Source organism: Colias eurytheme, chromosome 9 (assembly GCF_061535395.1).
Source record: "Colias eurytheme isolate Ceu_HAF_F1 chromosome 9, ilColEury1 Martin Lab GWU primary, whole genome shotgun sequence".
NCBI lineage: Eukaryota > Metazoa > Arthropoda > Insecta > Lepidoptera > Pieridae > Colias > Colias eurytheme.
Window position 1 is genome coordinate 12,179,680 of NC_142988.1, and position 19,549 is coordinate 12,199,228.

Consider the following 19,549-nt stretch of genomic DNA (forward strand, 5'->3'; position numbering starts at 1 on the left):
CTCATAAATTAACGTCCTGATCGATTTTTGTTGACTCTACTTATCAAGAGAAGATATTATAACAGAATAATAGATCTTATTATTATTGAAACTTTTATTGAATTTTCTATTGTAATGTTTTGTAATGCTTTGTATTATTGCGGAGATCTTTGCTCTCTTTGAAAATAGCAAAGATGTGTCTATTGATTAAACGTTATTTCATAAAAAAAATTTAATCGATCAGCCATTGTGAGTATGTATTGAGTGCCTGTTATTGTTTATATCACTTAGGGCCGATTTTTCAATCCTTGGTTAAAATTTATCCATCCAATAAAGTATTATACGAACATTTTAAAATTTCACCTGTAAACTGTCAAATACGAACAATTATAATATATTTTTGAAATGGTAGTTTAATACGTTATTCGATGAATAAGTTTTAACCAAGGATTGAAAAATCAGCCCTTAGTTATGTCTTTATATACATTCCCTATACCTAAGAGTACTGACTTATTATTTACGCACCCAATTTCCATGTCACTGTTTCCTACCAACTATACCAACCCCATCATTCAATTCCGACCCCACACGCACACAACTTAGAGTCCAATTTCTTGCGCGTTAACACATCAATTTAATTAATATTAGAATAAAGACGAAAGACCAAAAACCTGGTCGTACAAGGTTAAAGCACAAATGATTGTACTGACATCTCATTAGCTTAGCGGCGTACGATAAGCCTCGGGCACTATCTGTGCTTGGTAAGAGTTATAGGAGGTAGCGATAGCGGAAGAGTAACTTATTTACGCTCAAAAGAAAGTTTTTTTTTGTGTTGGAGAAAAGTGTGACAAGGTAAAAAAGTGTGTATACAAAGACCGAACTTTATTTGCTTTTTTGTGACAATTATATAATAATACATACCTTGATTTGATACCAAAACCGGCAGCCTTTACCATAAGGAAGGAAACTTATAGTTTGATTAATTGTTGTGTAATTACTGTTATGTTGTTTCTGATCTTATTAATTTTTGTACAATTGAACATTTTTTCGCACATACCTTTCATCTATTATAAAAGTTATTTCAGAGGCTCTACTCAGATTCACCTGGCGAAAGAATAATAATTATAAACCCTGTGCCACTCAGGTACTAAACATATTTCTGAAATAATTTTGAAATCAGTTTAACAATCTTTTGTTTTTTCTCTAAATACATTCAGAAAAAGTCTTTCATCTTGATAATTAATTTAAGAATTTGAATCTGTAATCGCGTTATCCTACCACTTGGGCCACACACAAAGCAGAGTGGAGCACATATTTGTATTTTTGCCGATCAAAGGATCGTTGCGTATGACGGCCTTTTGAACTGATAATCAAATTAGCAATGCTTCCTTTTTGCACAAAAATGTGTCTATCAGAGCTATTGCTTGTAATATTGTTTTGTTTTCGTTCTGTTAACAAGCTTTGTGCGCGGCTTTTGTTGTGTTTGATGCAGTTTCGACGGTTGAAGGTTTTTTGTTTTGCACTCTACATTTGGCAGGTCAAGAACATACCTTATAAGGCTGCAACGGAATATTTTATGATTTTGACTTGGCGCAATACAATAATTGACAAGTTGATAAGATATAAATTAAGAGTTTCTTGCATTTTTATATCAAATACATTCGGAGACGTTTTATCTGTCTTTTTTATTCTTTTAAGAGCCGATTTTTCAATGCTTGGTTAAAACTTATCCGTCCAATAAAGTATTACACGATAATATTAAACTGTCAAATACGGGCAAATAAAATACGTTTTTAAAATGGTAGTTCTATACATTATTCGACGAATAAGTTTTAACCAAGGATTGAAAAATCAGCCCTTATTCATTGTATTTTTCCCGTTTATTCTAATCTTCAATATACTTCTATAGATACTATTCTAACATTTAATTTTTAATCATTATAAAAAAATCGTTCCATTTAATAATACTGTGTGTATTATTGTAAAATAACTATCCATTTTTCAATCATAAACGTTACATTAATTAAATATGAACAGCCCGTATACAAAGCGGGAAGAAAATGAAAACACATATATTACGTTAAGTACAGTCGGCGTATAAATCATTCACAACCACGTACAGTCGCAACGCAATCTCAACCCCCGCTTAAGCTCTAAATTTTGTTACTTTACTGATTTAATGACGTCACAGCCCTATCGAATGTCAACTCATATCGCCCTCCTGTATAGAACAACCTATATGAAAATCGCATCTAGCTAACATGAACTTTAAGCCAAGGTGATAAGGTTGCTTTTTAAATAGTGGGTGCTGTATATAGGGTGTTCTAAAATTACTGACGCAATGCATAGGTTAGATATTTGAGTCACGCATACATTTTATGACTAATTCCATAACTTTGTATGTGAATTCGGGATCAGGTAGTGTTTACTCCCGTATCTCGTGATCTTGGGCCTGAAGGGATTTGCTGTAACGACGATATTGCCGAGCATCCTAAATACCTTTTTTAGGTTTGTATTTTATTGACACTTTAAACTGCTTATTTTACGGCATTGATTTTGTTAGTGTCTAGGATATTTGAAAATATATTTTAGGTATGATATTTCTTATTTGGGTGTTAATCTACATTGTTATCCTAGGTAGAGCATGGGTTTTCACTCGTGTGCTGCTTGAATATAAAAAAGGGTGTGTCCAGCACACGTGTAAGAAGTGAAACTACTTTCGCAATATTCAAAGATACTAAAATCGTCGCCTTACTCCATGACGAAACGGTATTGCCATGACGCGACCTTGAAATAATACTTTCAACGCGCCTAAAGAAGTTTAACTCCGATTTAAAAGAGACCAATAAAATATATTCATTGTTCTTATATCACACTTTGCTTTTAAAACTGACATATTTTTTTCCACTTGAACCCTAGAGCTTGCGTCAACATTCAAGAACTACTATCACTTCGCAAATTCCAAACCACAAAATTTTGCCATCCTTTCACTTTTGACTTTTAAACTTACATTCACATTTCAAGCACATAATTAGAAAGGACGATATTTAAATATTACATTAATTAACCGCTCATCAGCTCTAGACTCCATTAAAATATTGCAAATTAATATGACATATCAATAAAATTATGTAAAATTATAATAAATCGGATAATGCTGTCGCTTGTAATTTTGTATAATGCATACTTATATAGAGCTGTTACAACACGTACTGCCAAATTGTTTTAGTTCTTTAATTTTGCTGCTGTTTTATATTTCTTGTATTGAAATTGTCTTTAGGCATTTCGCAGACTTTCAGGGGAAAAGAGAATACCCATTATTATATCGATTACCAATACCCACAAAGCAGAAGCACACTTTAATTAAAATAATTTACAAATATAGTTATATGTTTTTATTGTATTTTATCACTATGTCCAAATTGTTATACGTTATACCTATATTTATTTTAACAGCTCCTAATTATATCGTACACATGTTATGAGGAAATGCTACACTAAACCTGCGCAAGCGCAGCTCTACCTATTACAATACGTTTGTTACAGATACCTAACCTTTGGTCTTTTCAATTGGAGTGAAAGGTACATTATTTAATAGTATATTGCACGCCTCATAAGCGAAGCGTTGAGGTGGGTACTACTGTCACTTCGCGCAAAACATCTGATTTTTCAAACTTAAAATGTCTTTATGTATCATACATTGCACTTGTAAGATAATACATACACACACATATTAAGAAAAAACACTATTTTTAACGTTCATGATATTTTTGATGTCATTTTTGTTATTTAAACTAGTTAAAAAACTGTTTAAAAAAGTTCTGTCTTGGACGTCCGTGTGTCTGTATGTGCGGATCCTTTTTCTTGTTAACACGATAGCGACCGAAATACTTTACTAATCGAGTCTTTTTTTTTCTCTTACGCTTGAGTATGTTCAGGAATAGAACCCTTTCATTTTTCAGGGTCTGATTCGATGTGGTTTAATTGTTATTAAATAAACAAAAATAATAATTAATAAATATTTATTAAAAAAAAAATATGAGGCGTGCACTTTTGGATTTTCCAAATTATTTTATTTTAGAATAATAGCAAATTATTATGTTCCAACATAAACTTATAGACTTCCTTCTACCATCATACGTGTTGTTTACACTGATTCAGATTTATTTAATTCTTCAAAGGTGTTCGAAGTGGAAGTCTGAACTATACTCAAGTTAAATTTTATGCTTCGGAAGCAGATATATAGCTATTAATAGTTAAAACATAGACACCTACCAGTAGGTGCAGCAACCACGTCTCCTTGTTTGTGACTTTAAAAATCAAACCTTATATTTATTTGTGTTCTAACTAACAGAAAAAATAATAGTAAAATAACAAATAAAGAATCTTACGAAATACGAAAGCCTGCCGTGAAAACACAAAGTATTTTTAACCGACGCAGGACTCAAACTTTAATACATATATATATTATGTAGTTCGAATAATTTTACCACTATATACACACGTAAAAGTTCGATTTAAATGAACAGTAACATTTCGGCAATAACTTTGAAATACTTTTAACTGTATCCTTGTATCTCTTTAGAATGGGTTTTATTGTGAAATCTGCTTAGTGTAAACCGCGTTATAATTTGTTTTATTTAATTTCATCAGAATAAGATCTTTTGATAATGTAATTGTTACAAATTAGAAGAGATTACTGATATTTATAAACATTTTTAATTATAAGTACGACAAGCTCCTTTTTGCAAACTTAAAGATCTAACTTACGATATTAATTTTACAATGCTAATCTTAAATCGTGGTAATGAAATAATGAACTATCACAAACTATCAGATATCAATAAAAGTATACGTAAGCTTACGTAAGCTTATTTCGTATTTAAAATATGGTCTATGTAGGGTGAGCACAATATTTTAAACCCCGATCCAGTACTTGCATGATTTTGGGTTTTATGACTCCACGTTCTTTAGATCGATTCTGAGACACATTGATGTCTTCCTTACTAAGTAATCGATTTTGTTATTCAATTACCATTTCCTTCAAATCTAATTAGCACATCCACATATCATTTTGAAATACTCAAACGATGGTTAACTAATAACATCTCAACGGAAATCGCAACAATTTCACCATTAACTTAAGTTAAACGCATTCCTTAAAACAAATGCTAATAAGTTGTGAGATATATAACTATTGCAAAAAGCGTGAATCACACGGTATTGCACTGGCTTTCGCAACACATTACCCTCTTTATTGCTTACCCAACCCCGTATGTAGTGTCCAGTTAACAGTTATGTAAGCCCAAATTGTTTTATTGTCACTTATGTGGTTTGAGGTATAAGCTTTTTGTTTACATTTTAGTTTATACAGGATGGATATATTTTAGTATTTTTGTTAGTTATTAAGTCTCTCTACTCCCCATAACCCGTTGGTCCACTACTTACGGGACATCCTGTAAAGTGACTGGCTGTGTGATGTAATGTTGCTGCCTTCGATTGATAATTCTTATAGGATTATAAATCGTCTCTACCGAAAATAAAATTCTTATAAAAACGTTGAACGATAAATTTATTAGCGACCAGCCTCGCGAAGCAATTGCTGACTGGCTCGGCTGAGGAAACTGACAGTACACGTCATTTCTCTCTGCCCAGCCACGTCCAAACTGACCGAGCTGCTTTGCGCAACAATTGCTTTGCAGGCTGCTTGCTCTGTAGGAACCCGCCTAAGCAATAAACGGACAAACGTGCTACATATCAATGATTTAAATATATGAATGTCATCTCTATAACTTTCAAGAAGTCTCCATTATGTTCTATGCTCTCTGCCAACATCAAACTATTTATTTATTTTTTAAACCAAAGTATAACACGCCTAAGCTTCCAATTTGCACCTTAATGTTTATGTTTCATATATGCGCTTTGATTTTTAACTCGTTATGGTGTGCCATTGACACCGTTACTGTGAACTGTCTGTTTTGGCGCATTTTTATTACGTATTTATGGTAATTTGCCCTTTTCTTTTGTAATTTCGTTAGAAAATAGTTCTTTATAAGGATTCATGGTGCGTTAAGTGGGTTGATCTATTTTAAAGTGGTTATAGAAAATGGATATGGTCATATCGGTTAATTGTAGATATTGTTGTTATGGTCTTGTTTATTTGGGAAATACATAGATTTGATTGTTTATAAAACATGAAACCTCTTTGTTTGATAGCTTTTTCGTATGACAAATTATATCCTAGATATTAAGCATATCTCTATATTTACTTATTATCTCGTGATTTCAAAAAATTTATCAATGTTGGATATATTTATACATGATCCCCGAGTTAATAAGCCATGCTATGCAGACTATGCTATAAATGTACCACGGGCGAATCTGGGGCGGAGCGGTAGTTAAAAATACTTAATAATTAAATTACTCTAGGTATAGATGATTTCTTAAGAAAAACATTGGCATTTTACGCGTTCACTTTTTAGCAAGTACCTAAGTTATTAAACATAAAAACACTAATTGCCATGGAGGAGGGCAACGATTTTGGTATCTTTCAATCTTGCCAAAGAAGTTTCACTTCTGACACGTGTGCTCGGCACACACGCTCTTTTTTATTACATATGTTTGTATTATTTTCACACAAAAACTACTGGACTGATTTTAAAAAAATCTTTCATCTCAACTAAATCTGGTCGAATCCAGAGCAAACAGTTACTTAACTATAAACTCGATAACATTATTACCTCACAGAATCGTAATATATGATTAAATAATTTAAATTCTAACCACATTTGTTCCGCCATAAAATAGTCCTAAAATCGGCAATAACTATTAGGATACGCATTGAATACAATTTAAAATTGCTACATTCAATCCGCTTGTGAAACGTGAACATTAATCTTGTATCTTGTAGAAATATAAGTCTGTAACGCAATTGACGAAGTATTTTGAAATAAAAATAATGGAATTTTTAACAGGTTTTCGTTTGTACTGAAAATATTCCTTTAGGTTTAGCCTTTAAGTGACATTGATCAGGGGGGTTTCCGAATCGGTGCTAAATGTTAATAAATAATAATAGTTAAAAAAAACTAAAAAAACACGCTTTTTATAGAAAACCGAACTAAAAAATAGAAAATTTTATCAAATTAGTGTATTGTCATCGGTCCTCAATAAATCTACAAAGTTTGAACGAAATCTGGCCGTTGAAAGTGGGTCAAAATCGCGCCCAAAGAAGTCGGTTACAAACAAACAAACATACAGGTGAAGCTAATATAAAGCGTGTAAAAATATGTTATGACGATACAAAATCGCTTCAAGAAGAAGTCTAATTGAATAAATAAATGTTTGAGTTTGAGTTTGGCTACCAATGATGTCTTAAAGCGGTTTTATATCCAGTGTGGGAAAGTAATACCTATAAAGCTCTACCATTTTTCCATACTGGAATTAATACTGCTAAAAGACATCGTGCCAACCTTCCAGGACTTATTAGAAGTCCCTCTGATACTATTTAAGGAAGTTGTGTATAGTATAACATGTTAAAAGAAAGAAATAGTTTCGGTAGAGTAACGTTTGGAGACGCTGTACTATCCTACTGCTTTTCAATATTTAATTCTTAAAAGAAAAACATTATCTTTCTGTTACTTTTAAAATTTTCCTATAAAACAGTTCGTGGCTATTTTTATTAAATTGATGTAGCATTATGTTTCAAGAACGATTGATGTTTGTTACATATTTATAATACGCTATTAATCAAAATCCAACTCAAAAATAGTATATTATTATTAAAGCGTTTAATGTCAATCAGATTATATTCAAAATTATTAACATTTATAATATTATCTCTGACTGATTCGAGGTTAATGAAGAAACTGTTACATTTTATATGTTATTATATTATATGCACATATTGTAATAAGGTTAATTAAAACTATAAATATCTTGCCGTTTAATTTTTTTATACTATACTATTAGTTTATTTTTTGAAGTGAAACATCTTTAGGCGCGTTGAGAGTAAAATTTCAAGGTCACGTCATTGCAATACCGTCACGTCATTGAGTAAGGCGACGATTTTGATATCTTTGAATCTTGCTAAAAAAATTTCACTTCTAACACGTGTGCTCAGCACACACTTTTTTTTATGTATGTGTGTTTTGTATGTAGTTTATGTATTTCAATACGAACAAATCGTGGGTGGAATATTCTACGATTACCAAAATTTAATACATATAAGTTATACTAAGATATAATATATTATGTATACTTCTGTTTTGACCTATGATATCTTCTTGTAATAAATGATGGTGTTATAAGCAAGTAGGCGAGGCAAATTCCGTTTATTTCAACAGGGATATTAATTGAACGACTTTGTAATATACGTTGAATAATAGTTCTGTCAGATGTGATAAACAATTTCTGCTGAAAATATTATTCCCAAATCAACTTAATATGTGTTCCTTTCGAATTCAGACTCAATCAAATCTTTATTGATTCAATCAGCTGATTTTTCTCAATAACACATTTAAATCACTGAATTGGACAAAAAATATTGTAAACTACTAGTTCCACAGTATTTAAAATAAATGCTGATTCTAGCACATTATAAATAGTAACAGTGATTTAGATCTTTACCTGGATTTTTTTGGAAATTGTTATATGTATGTGTATTATTTAAAGCATGACGGTGGCATTTTCAATTTATTTCCAAATAAATTAAATTATAGCAAAAAAATACACACCATTTCAGTACTCACATATGATTTCTTTCTCAACACTTCTAAAGTTCAATAATTACTATTGTGTTTAAATTTTAAAAAATTTATTGTATTTTTGAAGAATTTGCACAAAAATAATTAAAGAAAAAAAAATCTCTCTGGACTATAATCCAGAGGTGGCGCCAACACCCTGTGATGATATAGGTGTCTTTAAAAAAAACAATTCAATAATAAAAATAAACCGCTCCAAAGATGACTCACCTCTGCTCGATGCGTTTAACTGTTTAAGACCCTTTCTCCAAATGATACCGAAGCGATACGTTAGGTAATCCCAATATTACGTGTATTACAGATTCTCTTGTATTACCCAACACATTGGCAACAATTAGAGATAGTCATAATCTGTTTTATGCCTTATTTCAAATTAGTTTTCCTCTCGCTACTATAATCGTTGTGGAATCTTGTAATAAAATTGTAGGTTTCATGATTTATGGAACGTTTAATATTTTCTTGGGTGCTCTACATTTCAGAAATATAATCGCAAATCAATTTAGATGTTCTTTAGAAATATTCTAAATGAGAGTAATATTCATATTACCTTGGACAAAAAACAAGATAAATAGTTGAATAAAAAGTTAGTACAGAAGTTGTGTTCGCATTTGGAAAGATATACTTCAAACGAAGGTCGAAGAAAAAAAACATTGGCTATTTTGAAATAATAGATATAATTTGAAAATTATAGACAGGGAGCTACTAGTCTAGCATTTATGTATAAGTATAGAATTGGCGGTATCCGTGGCTACAAATTGCTGACACCATAGTTAGGATTTAAAACTTACCAAGTTCCTCAGTCGTCTTCATGCCACGATTATGTAATATTGTTGACATAAATAACATTTAATTACAACATATAATATACCAGTGCAAAAGTAAACCTATCAAATAGCTTCAAAATTTATTTATAGTCTTATTTTTTGTTATTCTAGTAATAAGATATTCAACAATTGTAAAAAATGTACAAGACAATAAATTTTACATTGTAATTAAAGCTTAGAATACAATTGTATCATCAAACGATTCATCATCATTACGATTATAAAAAATAAACGAAATTATTCTACATTTTTGGTACAATAATAATTACATAAATATACAATATATGGCCTCGTTCATCCCACGTTAGCATACACACATTTGTAGCTGATCCATATTTTATTACTTAATATTAATAATTTAGGTCTTTAATAGAAACGTAGTCTAAAAGTAACAGAGGTAAAACCAGTAATTTGGTAAATTCGGTCGATCAGATAATTCATTGTAAAGGTAGTCAATAAATAGGTTTTAGGAAATTAACTACAACAACATAATCAGCCGTACAAATAAAAACTTGCTTATTCAAACCTTATGCAATGCATAGATATGATAAGAATAAATAAAGAATAAGGATGTCATAATTTCTTACAAATAAATTTGGAATAACGTCGATGTATCTATGCTCACGCTATGCAATAGGCGCGAAGCGGCAACGTCGCAATTCATTCACAAAATTATGAAAAACATTGAAATTGTCTACGGTTAAGCCTTGGTGCTGTCATTTTGCTGACGCTCGTTTGACTTCGTCGAATTTGTTGTGAAGTTTCATCATACGATGTTCTGTTTATTTATTTTTTAAATATTTATTGGAAATAATTTAAATATATCAATATTAAATATGCAAGCAAATGATAGATAACGCTATCCAATATCTGGAGAACAGAAGATAAACCCACCTTGAGATAGAGAGTTGCCAAATAACTGGTACTCAAAACATACAACTCCAGTCTTAGAAGATTTATATTTTCAACGAAAGTGTATATTATTGTGATAAGTTTAGAAATAAGTTTTATGTATGTATGGTTTGGCGCATGTTGTAAATAAATAAATCATTATAAATATCAAAAGGATTTTTCATAATTTCGTATATTTTGACATTTCATACAAAATTTTCCATTTCAATAGGTACGTAATGAAATTATTAATTTGCTCAACTTTTTCTACTTCTCGTATTACTCTCATTGCTATTATCTCAAATTTAGATTGAAAATTGCTTCTAAAACTTGTAAAACACAGCACAATGTACTAAAAGATATGTTATAACTCGGTTATGTCAGACTTATACTAGGGTGGTAGCCGTAATAAGGACGGAATAGCATTAGTATGAATATTTATTACGAAGTTATACTAGGTTACATTTATTTCGTGTTTATTTGTATGATTTTTCCTTATTCTTAGTTTATTCTTTGCATAAAATGTTATAACTCGTTTATTTGTACGGCTGTATATGTTTAACGCTCATTTGTTTACATGAGCTCACTTTTGACCGATTGCATCGAATCTTTTTAAATGACTTGCTTCAAGACAATTTCTTTGAGTTAGCTTAACGTTGTGAACATTTTATATCTATTCTATAAAAGGAATTAGGAAGTTCATCGAAAGTTCTATATTGCATTATAAACAAAGGATTAATGAATACAATAATATTAGGGATGTAACGATGTCGCGGAAGAATTCCAACAAATACCCGCGGCCCCATCATTAAAGCGGCTCGACGGAACACAGTGGGGTTTTAGTCGGTAAGAATCCGACATAACCCACGGCTCCTTCCCCGGGGGCCGTGGGTATCTTTGGAAGATTTCCCCACTATAAAAAAAAAAAAAAAAAAAAGGGATGTAACGATACCGATACCGATACCGATATATCGGCCGATATATCGGCAAGCCGATATATCGGTATCGCCGATAATAAATCAACCGATACCGATATTTTTTTATTAAATTCTTTCTTTTCTTTTATGTTTTTGCATTGTATTCATTCATATTGTTTTATTTATGTTTCTGTAATAGTGTTAAGGAAGAGCGGAACCTCCTGACACAAGCATTTTATTTGCTTACTAGGAGTGTTCCAATCACAAATTTGTTTATGTAAGGGAAAGAAATAAATAATTTTGAATTTTTTTAATTTTTAACGTGATAACGATTTAAAATCGTTTTAGTCGGGTGACATGTTCATAAACTTGTGTCACACCAAAACCTCACGAGCGCGATCGCAGGTATAACGAGAGAGAGACGGACCGATCTCCCGTTTCATCTCGAGCGCTGCCACTGCATTATGTTATCACGTAAACATCTCGATCGTAAACCTACTTTACAAACAACCAATTTTTTGATATCAAATAATTCAAAAACCCGCGCCCAATGAACGATGCGGGAGGCCGCCCGCGCGTGCGCACTTTGTTTTCTGAAAAAACTCTACCAATAGTAAACTTTTATTAGGTACTGATTGTATGTGTATTACTTAAAGTTTAACTGACTTCGTAAAATAATAATACTAAAATAAATGGTTTTGTTGTTTTTTGATTTGGCATTTTTATTTAAAAGAATACGATTAACAGTTGTCTCTGTTAAATGTTGGTAACTTTTTATGTATAATTCACTATTTATTTTTCTACCAAGGCATCGATATCGGTATCGGTATCGGTATCGCCGATACATTACTACAAATATCGGTATCGGTATCGTATCGGCAAAATCATGTATCGTTACATCCCTAAATAATATATTAAAAGTCAAAGTTCAACGCTCCTGCCCTATATATTCAATTGCAATCAGTCACGGTTGTCATTACATCTTAGTTAAGATGTTACATAATGTTAGATCGACTTGATAACATGAGTGATGTAGTTAAGGGGCTGGACAGGTTTGTTTTGAAGTAACGATATACATATAACGATATATAATAGAACATGTTTATTTGCTATAGTAGTAAGTATATTTTGAAAGTGAAATTAATATTTTAGTTAATTATTTTTGATTATAGGGTAGATGTGTGTGCAAGTGATCAAAGATAATCTTTTGTGAATGTCCTACTAATATTATAAACGCGAAAGTTTGTGAGGGTGTGTGTTTGTTTGTTACTCTTTCACGCAAATACTACTGAACCGATTACAATGAAATTTAGCACACATATAGAGGGTAACTTGGATTAACACATAGGATAGGTTTTATCCCGGAAATCCCACGGGAACGGGAAATATGCGAGTTTTCCTTTGAAAACACGGGCGAAGCCGCGGGCGGAAATCTAGTATTTGCGAGAGTATTATAGTCCTTTTCATTTAGGATGATTCCTGTGACACTTCATCGTGTTCCGAATTACGTATTTTATGTTTAAAAAGTCAAAATAATTTTAGTGCATAATATTTTTATTTTATGGCGGCATTATTACCAAAAATATAAAAATGAAGCATCTTAAGCTTATAAATCAAAAACAGTATTGTTTAGTTTAATATAATGAAAAATAAAATAAAATAAAACAAAAATATAATATCTACGCAATTCGTGTACATGAAATGGATCGTTGAAAAATCATAGAGTTGGAAAATCATATAATCGGCGCCCATCTTGTGATCGTTTGTCAATCGAGTCAATCGTCTGTACGAGTACGTCAGCTTTGTATACAAGTTGCATTTTTATATTGATACTTTACGTGGTATTCTGTTATTTTTACTAATTGTTATTGTTGACTTTTTGTTGCTGTTGTTTGCTAAGTTTCCTTAGTTAATTGTTGGCGAAATGCCGAAAAAACTAATTTTGGTGCTTTATTCAAATCGATTTCATTTCCATATAGAATATTATCGATTATCGGAAACAATTGATACGATTTCAGTAACCGACATCTCTACACGTGTCAAAAATCGATGTGTCACAGAAATCATCTTAGGTGGAAAGGACTATAGTAGTATTTAGAGTGCGCTGCGGAATTGCACGACCTAATTCCGCCATCCCCGTTTTTCCATCGTTCGTCGAGGTGCACAGATTCTAGGCATCGCCACTTGGTTGACGTTCCACGTACCCGGACAAAGCGGTTCGGATCGTCATTCTTTATTCGAACCGCTAGGGACTGCAACATGCTTCCTGAGTCTGTGTTCCCCGATGAGTACAATATGGAGGTCTTCAAGAGGAGAGTGATCAGGTACATTCTAGGGCAGCGCGCTCCATCTTAGGCCACATCTCAGCTACCATCAGGCGAGATCGTGGCCAAGCGCTCCCCTATTGTACTACATAAAAAAAAAAATAATAATAATATGTAAAGAACGTGTGTCTCAGCTTATTGAGTTTAATAAGATTGTATTTGTTAATATCAATAAGCTGTTTAGTTAAAAATAATTTCATAACGATCTGATAATGTTTAAAACGTTCTACCAAATTAAATAACAATGTTATCTGTATAAAAATATCTATAGAATTGAGAGCACACCAAATATTGTCATTGCACAGATTTCTTAATACTTCTGATCAAATAGAAATAAAATATTTCATAACAATTATTTTCATAAATGTTAAAAAAATCTAAAGTCTATCTTTATAACATTCTTTCTTTCAGCTTTCCGCCTGCATCTTCACCCGTCTAGTAAAAGAAAAACCCCCATAGTTCCCGTTCCTGTAGGATTTTCGGAATAACACCTATCTTTTATCCTTTCTCAGGTCTCTGAGCTATTTTTCTCCCAAATATCATCAAAAATGGCTAAGTAGTTTAGGTATGACAGACCGACATTGATACTTTAATATTTAAAATATTAGTAGACTTAAAGATGTTATTTTATTGAGTAAATAGAATATAGGTATATAGCACAAACACAACTGCTTTCTTTATTAGGATATAAGCAACATTCAGGGGCTGCTTTCCATACTTGGTGAATAATGATTACAACTGGCTTTAATTATGCTATTACCAATTAATATTTTTTTAGTTCACGCTTCAACTTGTTTCACAAGTTTAAAATTTGAGAATTCTGTTGTGTAAATATACGGGTATACTGATATTTCGATAAATATTATATATTTAGGAACAGAAGTGGGAATGAAATAAAAAACACAACGTTACAATTATTTACAAAACTCGTTAATAACTTTATTAACACTAATACCATTTAAATTTAAAACCAAGAACACGAAATACAAAATACAAAATTATAAAATAATTTTACACTAATTCCACAATAATTTTTTAAAACGTTACAGTAAAAAAATAAATCTTATACAAAGGAAAATAACTAGGCAGTTGACTTCACAAACGGGCAGAGTTGTAGTATGTCAATTGACTCGCGACGAATGGTGCCGCGAATGAGCGCGCCAGCGCTTTTATCTGCAATCCGCCACCACTTGTCACCCCTCTATTGGCGCTGTTTTAGTTTTTGTCTAACACGGCCTCTCCTGACTGGAGGACGTCCTCGTTCTCCTTTGTTTTATGCGGAGAAGTACAGGCTCCTCTCGAAGTGCCTGATGCAGGTTCAACAACAACGACTGGGTCATTTGTGGACTCCCCATCTTCAATACTGGCAGCATCTGGGAAGGATTAATGATAAAATATTAGCAACTAATAAACATTACACTCCCCTTATAACAGGTAAGCGCAATACACAGAGAGGAAGCACTACGTTCGCTATCTCTGACACCAATGACAGTATAACATAGGCACAACGTTCGCGTATTATACTTCACGCATATAAAATAAAACGACCACATGACATAGGCACGACGTTAGCATATCATGAGTCCAAGACAAATGTATAACATAGGCACGACGTTAGCATATTATACATTGCACATATAAAATAAAACGACCACATGACATAGGCACGACGTTAGCATATCATGAGTCCAAGACAAATGTATAACATAGGCACGACGTTAGCATATTATACATTGCACATATAAAATAAAACAACTACATGACATAGGCACGACGTTAGCTTATCATGAGTCCAAGACAATTGTATAGCATAGGCACGACGTTAGCATACTATACGTTACACATAGAAAATAAAACAACCACATGACATAGGCACGACGTTAGCTTATCATGAGTCCAAGACAATTGTATAGCATAGGCACGACGTTAGCATACTATACGTTACACATAGAAAATAAAATAACCACATGACATAGGCACGACGTTAGCTTATCATGGGAAAACTATAATTTGTGACATAGGCACGACGTTCGCTTATCACAAATTAGGGGTCAGCTCACCCTTAAAAAACGCAGCACATGTCTCAGGAGTCCACTCCCCACGCCACGGCACCATGAATTCTGTCGCAGCTGGCGTCGATTTGCCATAAGAGCCCGCCAGTAACTGCAGCTCGTATCGGCCGTGGGGAAGCGCTTTGACCACGCGATATGGACCGCGCATACCCGAGTCGAGTTTGCCAGTTGTTTGAACCTGTTTTATAACAAAAAGCAAAGAATTAATTTCAAATAACCGTGATGCCTTTCGGCTAGCATTCACAGTTTTGTCTTGCCAACGTTGGTTATATTTTTTTTTTAAACGCTCAGAAACACGTTGTCTACGCATTTCTCGTAATGCGTCGCGATTGGGACGAGAGCCTTCTAGTGCGATGTCACGAATGAGGTTACGTAAAACAGGTCACGCAGCTTTAATACCCACCAATAGATTCAGAGGTGAAAAGCTTATAGTTTTCTGTTTTGTAATGTTCAGAACCAGCTGTAGTCGCCATATGACATCAGACCAATCATTTTGTCGGTGATTGCATTCTATACGAACCATGTTGAGTAAGGTTCGACAATAACGTTCAACCTGCCCGTTTGAATTATGCATCTCTGGTGTTATGAGATGCATGTCAATGCCCAAGTCAGTAAAAAGTTTTGTTATTTCTGAACTCTGAAACATTCGACCCCGATCTGCCACAAATAATTTTAGGGGTCCCAAACAAAGAGATAACATTATAAAAAAATATTTTTAATTCAGTGGAATCTTGACCAAACATAGGATACAAATTACAAAAGACAGTATTTGGAAAAATGTGCGTTTTTATGTGTTATACATATCAAACAATGATCAATGTATTTTTTTTTTTACAAATAATAACACCAACCAGATAGTGTCTATAATTTTGCAAGGCCTTTACAACGGCTAAAGTTTCCAGCTCATAGGAATGATACCTTGGCTCAGCACCTTGAGTTTGTTTACTGAAGTAACTCACCACCCGCTTATGCCCCTTTTCATGAACCTGAAGAAGCACTGCACCATATCCTATACAGCTGGCATCTATATGAACTTCAATAGGTAAAGCCGGATCATACATAGCTAACACAGGTTCACTGGTAAGATGAGAAATAATTACTTGGCGTGCTTCTTCTTGTTCACTACTCCAAATAAAAGGTACCCCTTTTTTCGTCAACTTTGTAATAGGCACAGCCTTTATAGCAAAGCCAGCTATGTAACGTCGAAAATAACTTGTGTCTGGTTTGTTTAACGGTCTTTGGAATCGGTGCTTCGACCAAAGCTTTAATCTTTTGACCACTCGGTCGTACCTGACCCTGACTAATCGTACGTCCCAAATATTCGATAAGTAGATTTGGTGTATTCATCAATTTTGAACTAACTACGTGTAAATCTACTTCTAAAGTAATTTCATTAAACTCTATTGGTAAAGTGACAAAATAAGTCGATTCAATTTCCTGCCCACCAATACCACGCAAGATCCTAAATGCAGGCATTCGCGCACATTTCAAATGCTTTAATAACGATAAGGAAAATAATGATATACTAGAGCCGCTATCGATTAAGACATCGACTGGGATTCCCTGGATGACAGCTACAACAATCTTTATTCTTACTGTCCGGGTTTTCTTCGCAAAAATTAACATTGTTTGTATTACGTGCCTCCCGACTTTAATTTTGCAAAACACGCCTCAGTTTTATGGCCGGGCTTTTTGCAGAAATCACACAATACAGATTTATTCGAATTATTAATAGAAAGATATTTATGGTCATTACTTTGATTAGAAAGAATCGACTTAGCTTTTTTAGAACAATTTGATTGTGTATGACCATGTTGACCGCACAAGAAACATTTCTGTTCGTTAAATCGTCGTTTACGATTATTTACTACATGTTCAGATTTTAAAGAACGATCATAGCGCGACCTGTGATCAAAATGTCTGTTTGAGGAGGAATTGGATTTAACGTAAATTGAAAAGAATTCAACCAATTCATTTGTCGTTAGCTTTGCATTAATGGCTGCAGCGCGAATCTGCGGATCCGTAATCCCTCGTATTATTATTGCAGATATAAGTTCGTCACTTAACCCCCTAACAACACGCAACCTAAGAAGAGAGCGACGAGCATAATCTGCATACGTTAGGTATTTATCAGAATTGGTACTCATAACGTCATATAAAATATTCGCGATATCAGGTTTCTTAGGACACAAAGGTTTAAATTCTTTTTTAAAATTGCTCCAACTACGGTCTGATGTTACCCATTCATTGAGCCATGTCCTAGCATCTCCCTTTAAACAATTACCTATACGAGATAGACACTCATTATCATTCCATTGATTTATAACCTTAGCGCAATCGACCTCCTCACACCAGGTTTCTATATCGTTTATACTCGGATCAAAATTTGAAATGTAATAAGATTGGCTCAACCTCACCGTCGTATTGATTGATCGTATAGCATCAACAATACGATTAGTAGCGTTACGATCGCAGCCGACTGTGGCGCTCCCGGAATGTCCCGGTGAAGAAGGGACCGCCGACCCTGAGTGCGCCGCAGACTCCGGATGCACAGCGACGGCCTCGACGATCCGTGACCTCGGCGGCGTTGTTGTCACACCGCCAGTGTTGGACCCTCGTCGCGACGGAGAAGAGTGACGTTCTTCTAACGACTTTATCCTATCTGAAATTTGTTGCATTTGTTGTGTTAATGCATCGTTGAAAGGACTATATCGTCGTCGGCTGCGTATAGGAGGTGTAGCACTACGATTCCTAGAACGGCTTCGGTCTTTGTGCTTATTATTAGGCATCTCGTACGTAAATATTTCTTTTTTTTTTTTTTTTTTTTTTACAATGGAGGAAAATGTTGATATAAGGAATCGATAAAAGTTAAATATGAAGGGAAAAAAAACACACACTTAGTATTTCGTTAACGTATTAATAAAAAAAAACAAAGTTGCGGGTACATTAAAAAAATACGTATCGTACTATACAAAGATGAAATAAGCGTAATGAAATCATATGCTGTAATTTATTTTTTAACAAAACACAAATCACAAAGGGCTTAAATAAATACTTCAATTATACCAAAGCTGCTTTAAGCTATAAATTGATAAGAACCTCGCTTCTCCTTAGATAGCAAATGATTGGAATATACTCACCAAAATTTTGCGTTATATACTTAGCCACACAACTACTATTTTAGTTTCACTTAAACGAAACAGAATAAAAGGTTTAGAGATTAAGTATTATTGAGGGTAATTTTAAAAGTGTTATGAACTAATTCGTTTGAAGAGTCAAACTGCCATTTTCAGAAAGCAAACGGTTAAGGACGCGTGAGAATCACTATCCCACTTCTGAATTTAGGAACAGAAGTGGGAATGAAATAAAAAACACAACGTTACAATTATTTACAAAACTCGTTAATAACTTTATTAACACTAATACCATTTAAATTTAAAACCAAGAACACGAAATACAAAATACAAAATTATAAAATAATTTTACACTAATTCCACAATAATTTTTTAAAACGTTACAGTAAAAAAATAAATCTTATACAAAGGAAAATAACTAGGCAGTTGACTTCACAAACGGGCAGAGTTGTAGTATGTCAATTGACTCGCGACGAATGGTGCCGCGAATGAGCGCGCCAGCGCTTTTATCTGCAATCCGCCACCACTTGTCACCCCTCTATTGGCGCTGTTTTAGTTTTTGTCTAACAATATTTTAAATGATTTACAGCTATAAACCATGATTAAAACGTCTTAATATTTGTATTTGTTTTTCAATATGTCCCGAAAC

The 19,549-nt window shown here is 33.2% G+C and overlaps 1 protein-coding gene across 1 annotated transcript; it reads right to left on the bottom strand.

Moving 5' to 3' along the window:
- Positions 1–14,602: 14,602 nt before the first annotated feature.
- LOC149906173 (uncharacterized) lies at positions 14,603–18,566 on the bottom strand. The gene is made up of 3 exons (XM_090105074.1): positions 18,184–18,566; positions 15,755–15,944; positions 14,603–15,067 (listed from the first exon to the last, which is right to left on the bottom strand). The coding sequence occupies exons 1-3, from the start codon at positions 18,553–18,555 to the stop codon at positions 14,910–14,912; spliced, it is 720 nt and encodes a 239-aa protein (XP_089961200.1). The 5' UTR covers positions 18,556–18,566; the 3' UTR covers positions 14,603–14,909.
- Between the last annotated feature and the right edge of the window lie 983 nt (positions 18,567–19,549).